This window comes from Lathyrus oleraceus, chromosome 2 (assembly GCF_024323335.1).
Source record: "Lathyrus oleraceus cultivar Zhongwan6 chromosome 2, CAAS_Psat_ZW6_1.0, whole genome shotgun sequence".
Taxonomy (NCBI): Eukaryota; Viridiplantae; Streptophyta; class Magnoliopsida; order Fabales; family Fabaceae; genus Lathyrus; species Lathyrus oleraceus.
This window is the reverse complement of record NC_066580.1, coordinates 437411723-437419347: the sequence shown is the minus strand read 5'-3', so window position 1 is coordinate 437419347 and position 7625 is coordinate 437411723. Positions and strand designations below refer to the sequence as shown.

The following is a 7625-nucleotide window of genomic DNA, read 5'->3' as shown; positions in this document are numbered from 1 at the left end:
GAGGGATTCTCATTTTGCAATACGAATTTGCATATGTTCAAAATCCACATCAACTCTGACTTCCATCATTTAAAAGACCGTATTGAAAAAAAGTTACAAAGTTATGTTGAAGAAATCATTTATCGCCATCCATTATTTAATGGAGATGATAATACCGTCTTTTACATAATGACACCCGTTGAGACTGGCGAAGATGTCAAGTCGATGTTTCAATGTCATATAACATTATCTCAATTACCCACCATTGAGATATATGTTCGTCTAGTCGAAAATCTTGAAGAACAACCGAGTCACAATGAAAATCTTTGTTATCCAACACAATTTGTACAGTCACACGAGTACGCAATGAGTCAAGCCATTGACGAAAAACCGACTCAAAATAATGAACCTTTCATACCAAATGAAGAGGTGGGCGAGAATAGTGAAGATGATCTTGAGGAGGTTCGTTTTGAAGATCTATTTGGCGTTAGCGATGACGATGGCAATGAAGACATCTTCGACACACCGACTGTTGCACTAAGAGCGCAACCAATTAGTTTGTACAACCCACCTGTGTACATGCAAAACATAAGTTTGGATGATGCTGAACCAATCTCCGTTTTCGGAAGTTTCATACCAACTCACAATGCTGACGAAATAGAGAAGGGCATCGAGTATGAAAATAAGGAAGAGTGTGTTCTGGCGTTGCAACAATGGCATATAAAACGTAGTCTAGATTTTTCTGTGGTTAAATCTGACAATGTACGTTTTGTCATCAAATGTAGAAATTCAACATGCAATTTCAAATGCAGGGTCTCTTAGCGTAAGGGCAACTCAAGGTGGAGAGTTGGTAAGTCTGGTGGGCCTCATACGTGCATAACCACTTCCATGTCACAAGACCATACAAAACTCAATTCAGAAATGATTAGTAAGAGCATAATTGAGCTTTTAAATCGGGACGCTTCTCTTAAGGTGAAGGTTATCATCGCTCATGTTGTTGAGAAATACAGGTATATCATATCCTACAAAAAGGCATGGATTGCAAAGTGTAAGGCAATTGAGTCACTGTATGGAAATTGGGAGACATCTTACAACGATCTGCCGTAGTGGATACTAGTAATGAAAACATATCAACCAGGTACCATTATAGAATTGCAATCCTTACTTGTGATTTCAAATGATGGTTCACACTTGGGTGACCAAAGGATATTTCATTGTCTGTTTTGGGCGTTTCGACCATGTATACGTGGTTTCACGTATTGTAAACCTATTGTGCAGGTTGATGGAACATGGTTGTATGGCAAGTACATAGGGACTCTGTTGATGGTTGTGGCACAGGATGGGAACGGGAACATATTTCCGATAGCGTTCACATTGGTTGAAAGTGAGACAAAAGAAGCTTGGAGTTTCTTTCTTAAGAATTTAAGAATACACGTTACTCCCCAAGCAAATCTGTGTCTAATATCAGACATGCATGAATCGATAAAGAGTGCATATAACAATCAGGAAAATGGATGGCAGTATCCTCCATCATCACACGTCTATTGCATTAGACACATCGCGCAAAATTTCATGCACGAGATTAAAGATAAGGATTTGTGCAAAATAGTTGTTAACATGGGTTATGCGTTAACAGAGGCGAAATTAAACTACTATCGGGGGGAAATCCGAAGAACAAACAACGACGCTTTATCATGGATAGACAACATCCATCGGGAGAAGTGGGCAAGGGCATTTGACGGAGGGCAACGCTGAGGTCACATGACAACTAACCTATCAGAAGCAATGAACTCAGTGCTAAAAGAAACCTGAAACCTTCCAATCACTGCATTGGTCAAATTTACGTACTATCGATTAGGATCACTATTTGGTAGAAGAGGCCATCAATGGACAAAAATGTTAGCCTCTGGACAGGTTTTCACTGATAACTGCAACAAGGGGATGGCTGAGGAAGTCATCAAAGCTAACATGCATAACGTCATGGTGTTCGATCGCGAGAGATTTTATTTCATGGTCCAAGAGAAGATTAATCAATAAGGCGATCGACCAACCAGAACATTCAGCCTTGATCTGAGGAAACAACACTATGATTGTGGGAAATCTCAGGCATTTCACTTACCTTGCTCCCATGTAATCGCAGCATGTTCGAGCATACGCCAGGACTACTACATTCACATTCCATACGTCTTCAAAATTCTTAATGTGTTCAAGGCCTATAACGAGAGTTTCCTAGGACTTCCCCATGAGGAGAATTGGCCACAATATGAAGGATTTACTCTTTGCCACGACGACTCTATGAGAAGGAGGAAGAAAGGGCGCCCAAATAGCACCAGGATTAGAACCGAGATGGACGACGTTGAGAAGGAAAAGATAAGGTGTGGAATTTTCCGTGAAATAGGACACATGCGTAGGAAATGTCCTAATGTTGCAGGACCGTCCCAGCGATCATCCAGATGATTATGTTGTTATTTTAAATATCCGTCCAGATGATTATGTTGTCTTTTTAATTATTAACTACTATGCACGTACTATATATAAACCATGGTGTATTTCTAATGTCTTTTGGGAACAAACAATTATGAAATACATTTGATAATCAAAGGCTTCTGGTTACAAAATACGACCACATCAACTAAACAACAACAACAACCAACACAAATGGTAATTAAAAAACTAATCAACAACAACAACCAACACAAGTGGACCTTCAACTCCTCTATTAACTTCACCACTATGTGCCGAAAACATACACTGAACATCTTCTATCATTTTCTATACGATCCAGGTAATACATGTACGTACCATCAGGGCTTGCATTAGTCAACGTTATGTATGGACAACGATACTCTACTTTCCTCACCTTCATACGACGCCCGCCCAACTGTCGGAAGCCAGTGTGGATGGCTGAAATCAGTGTTCTGAAATTCTATTGCGGATCGAGACAAACACTGATTTTTTCACCATATCCATAAAATACAAAACCCCAAACAGACATTTTTACCAAAATAAAGGATTTTGTGCTCTGAGTTAATTTTTTACAAGTCCTGCTATTTATACAAAATTAATATTTGAATACTCGGCCAATCATTGGCCGAAACAGTACAAACACAAAGCAATTGCTCGGTCATTGAAACTTTGGAGGGAAACATATCATTCGAATTTTTTTGGAGGGAAACATATCATTCCAAAAAGTATTGAAATTTTGGAGGGGAACATATTATTTTTATTATTAATATTTTAAAAAAATTCATTTCTATTAATATTTTTAAAAAATAATTATTTTTATTATTAATATTATAAAAAATAATCATTTTTATTATTAATATTTTAAAAAAACAATATTAGAAAACTATTATTAGTATTTAAAAAAAATATTATTAGTATTTTTAAAAAAAAAATCATTTTTATTATTTAAATATAGAATTAATTAGAAAAGTATTTAATAATAATTTTAATAAAATTATTTAATTATATAATAGTTAAAAAAAAAAAAAACTCCCTTTACTAGCTCGGCCAACCAATGGCCGAGCCTAGTCAGCGTACAAAAACCTTCATCCTCTCGTCCAATCAATGGACGAGTCCCAAAAGAAAAGTGGGGCAGTTTGAGAATTTTTTTTCAGATTGGGGCATTGTGGAAAAAAGTTTTCAAGAATGGGGCAGCAGTTTGAGAAATTAGTCACAGCAGCAACGCAGAACTACAACACGAAGCACAAGCCAAAAACAACTTCACACCAGCTGCTATCCGAAACCCAAACAGCATGACGAAAAAGCCGAGCCTCCAAAATGAGCTGCTTCCAAAAATGCACAAGCCATGACTGCATAAACGGCAACGCGTAAAAATGCTAACATCAAAAATCAAATGGCTTCCATAACAATAAGCTACTACCAAAATTCCTAGCTAACGCGAAAACAGGTACAACCTGCAACAAAAACCCAACGCAATGTCAACCATGAGCCAATTCAAACAATAGAAACGTAGCCTATGCAGGTCGAAACGCGGCAATTGAATCCAAGAAATATATGAAAACCATAATCGAACCTAAGTTAAAAGAAGGCATAATACCAGCTGCAGAAACCCAACTCGAAAACGGTAAACGACGGCATCCGAAATACAAGTAGCATTCCGTGCACACTTCAAAATGACACAAGCTGTATAAACTGCAGGATGAACCACAACAGCTGCTACAGCATGAACGCGCGCCACCACGGCCAAAACGCCTACGAGCCAAAGGCAAAACATCCAAAACGATGAAGCCATAGCTAAGCAAAAAAACGGAAACAGTAATTAAATGGCATCAGTTGCAGCTCATACAAGCGCGCAAAGCAAAAGTTGTAAACGACGCGGAGAAAATAAAAACGCAATTGGAACTCACCTGAATTCAGAAAATTCTATAAGTATCTTGATTAACAGTGATTTTTGGGCTCTCGAATCTCTTCCCCAAATCTCTTATTCCTCCTTCTTCCATTTTCTTTCAGCAGTAACGAATTTCTCTCCCTCGTTTCTTCCATTTCTTCTTTCAACCATAACAAACCTCCGCGACCGAATTTCTCAACCTTCCATTCTTCTTCTCCCTCGCCGAACCACCACCAAACGAACCTCTTCTCCTCAACCTCAATCCGTCAACAGCAACTACAACGCCACACGACGATCAAACACGAGCCTCGGTTCTCCATCTTCCAACTGCGACACGTGAATCCGAAAGCAAATCCTTCCTCTCAATCGACAAGGCGTGGATCCAAAGGTGACGTCACCGGAAAGCGAAAGTTGGTAAGTGCTTTTATCCAACTGTCTTGAAGCAATGTGCGATATGCGAGCGATGCGACTTTGGTTGTTTTAGACGACGCCGGCTCCGTAAGCCACAACGTACGTCCGCTTTGGAATTTGATGATGAGTTGGTGAAGCCGTGTCGCGAAAGCGCTTTTGGAGGAATCACTTTTTTGAATCCGTTTCAATGTGCACGAAGAACGCGATGATAGACTGAGCTTGATCTTTCATTCCATTGCCTTGCCAAACGCGGATCCGATTTAGGCCCAACCCAAACAACCTCACCTTGCACCCCCATTCTATGGGCTCGCACCTCCAACTGGATCTTGGTCCAGTCCATTAGTTTTTTTGGTGATCCTTTTACGGCTAATTGATTATAGATTAGTGGAAGGTAATTGGGATTTCAGATTTAACTGCTTATAGGATTTTAGTAAAAAGATATACAATTAGATGTTAATTAAATTTTAGATTTTTAATTAGATAGAACTAGTTAGTTAGTCATTAGAAATATAATTATGTTTTTAGGGAGTAATTAGAATTAAATTTTAGAATTTTGGAAAATTAAAATTCGATAGAATTAGGAATATTAAATTTAGGCCATTATTTTAGATAATTAGATTTTTGATCTCTAATTAGATTATTAGAGTTAGATTAAAAACATTAGAAATATTCCTAGAAAGAGAATTAGAAATATTACTTAGGTTTAGAATTTAATTGCCTTTAATTAAGATTTTCATGAAATAGAAATAATTCAATATTAACCATAACTGTGAATTAACAATTCTACCCCCTAGGCTCAGAAATAGTTTGATCTTGCATGCTCCCCTAGTTTTAGGACTTAGAATTTTCTAATTGATCAATTAACCTAGCTATTATTTCTCATGTAGTTAACATTAGTTTTAATGCATGTTTTGATAGAGTTAGAATTTTAGAATTAACTTTCACGTGAATGATTTTATTTTCGCATTCCCTTGTACTTTACATGTACCCCCTCCCCTTTCTCATGTATGATTTCACTTGCTTTCTTTATTGCTTGTTAGTTACTCCTTAGGCATTAGAACCGCACACCATTTTGCAACCGATAATCAAACCCTTGATCCAACGTCAAGCGGTCTCTTTCTTAAATCAAAACCAATAAGCAAACCCTTGATCCAACGTCAAGCGGTCTATTTCCAAAACAAATTCAAAAACACCATAAATGGCGATTAGGATCGTACGTCACGATCCTTAAGCGATAAAGAAGGGATGAGACTGGAGCTTTCCTACACTCATTCTGAATGCTTCGAACACAAGACGTTTTGCTTGGTAGTTCGTGGTATTCACCTTTATCCATAGTCTTTAGTGCAATCCAAATCAATAACACTTTCTCAAAACATAAAAATAACTCAACGCATTCAAACCTTTTGTTTGAGTCTTAGGGCGACACAATCGAAAACCCTTCTTCAAGGTAATAAAATCAACAAAACAAACCAAACAATTTTAAACCCACGAACTACGGGGCTCTGATTTCTCACTTCAACAAGTGGGCATATGTAGGCACGAGGATCCATTCCTTGGCAAGCACACTAATTTAAAATCTACCTCCACTCCGCATACCTTTGGCAAGCAAGCATTCGATAAACAATACACACGTAAGCGCAAACATCCTAGATGGTTCCCATGGAGTACCATGGATGTGAGGGGTGTTAATACCTTCCCCTTGCATAACCGACTTCCGAACCTGTTCGTGGTTGCGATGACCATTCTTTGGGGTTTTCTCGATATTTTCCCTTTCCTTTGGAATAAATAAAAACCGATGGCAACTTTGTATTTTTTGCGTAGCAACAATGTGCATGTTGCGAGTTTATTTAATTTTCGATTTGATTTTGATGAATATGTGTCGGATATTTGCTATATGCGCTTTGATTCTCTTTTCATTATGTTGCGTGATTATGTGCGTTATTGCAATTCGAATGGTTTATGGTGTTAAGTTACGCCATTGCGTTAGAGTTCGCGTCATCGCACTAGAATTCTCACCCTCGTGATGCAACTCGTGACGCTGTGTTATAACCCGTGCCTTTCAATTATTTCTTAACCATTTCACCATCAATTTCAAAACCATTTCTAAACCAAATCAAATCATTTCATAATTCATTTTGCAACGCGAATCAAAACGCTTGATCAATATCAAGTGTCCTTTTCAAAATAAAACCAAAGTCGTCCTTACATAATTACTTTAAACATTTTTTATAAATGGATGAAAAAGGAACAGTTTGGCGTATTCTTCTCTTTTCCCCAAGTACTTGAACGTCTTTGTGATGAATGTTAATTTCATTTTCTTAGTTTCTTCAAGTTTTTTCTCTTTTATCTCTTGTGCTACCACCTTATCTGTTATATGGTTATCTTGTGTCGTGGAAGATATTATGGTTGCTTTAACACATTGTGAGGAAATGATTTATACTTGAGTCTGAGATGAAACCTATGATTAAGATTGTGGTTGCATAATATTGACCTTATTAACGTATGCCTCGTAGGGTTGGTGCAAAAGCCCCGCCTAGAGTAGATCCTCTTGAGGGTATCTCTGTCGAACGAGTATTTGTTATGGTGGTGGTACTTTAAAAAATGATTCATGACTCCAGGGACCTTCTTAGAACATTAAACCCATGGCCTATTAGGAATCGATGGTTGCATAATGTCGACCTACTTGGTGTATGCTTCGCTCGGTTGGTATGAAAGCCTCACCCAGAATAAATCTTTTCGAGGGTATTGTCATTTAACGAGTATTTCTTATTAATGGTGATACTTTCAAATCCATGACTTTGGGAACCGTGTCTAAATCCCTTGAGTCGATGGTTACATATTATTAACCTATTTGATGTATGCCTCGCCAGGTTGGTGAAAA

The 7625-nt window shown here is 37.8% G+C and overlaps 1 protein-coding gene across 4 annotated transcripts; it reads right to left on the bottom strand.

Annotated features, from left to right (window-relative positions):
- Nucleotides 1–2512: 2512 nt before the first annotated feature.
- LOC127120086 (uncharacterized) lies at nucleotides 2513–4954 on the bottom strand. 4 transcript variants are annotated; one of them, XM_051050465.1, is made up of 4 exons: nucleotides 4353–4954; nucleotides 4043–4239; nucleotides 3866–3899; nucleotides 2513–3794 (listed from the first exon to the last, which is right to left on the bottom strand). In XM_051050465.1, the coding sequence occupies exons 2-4, from the start codon at nucleotides 4235–4237 to the stop codon at nucleotides 3718–3720; spliced, it is 306 nt and encodes a 101-aa protein (XP_050906422.1). In that variant the 5' UTR covers nucleotides 4238–4239; nucleotides 4353–4954; the 3' UTR covers nucleotides 2513–3717. The 4 variants fall into 4 exon arrangements, 1 of the variants encoding a protein (XP_050906422.1); XR_007803074.1 differs by having other exon boundaries at nucleotides 2513–3899; nucleotides 4043–4197; XR_007803073.1 differs by having other exon boundaries at nucleotides 2513–3899; nucleotides 4019–4239; nucleotides 4353–4953.
- Nucleotides 4955–7625: the final 2671 nt, after the last annotated feature.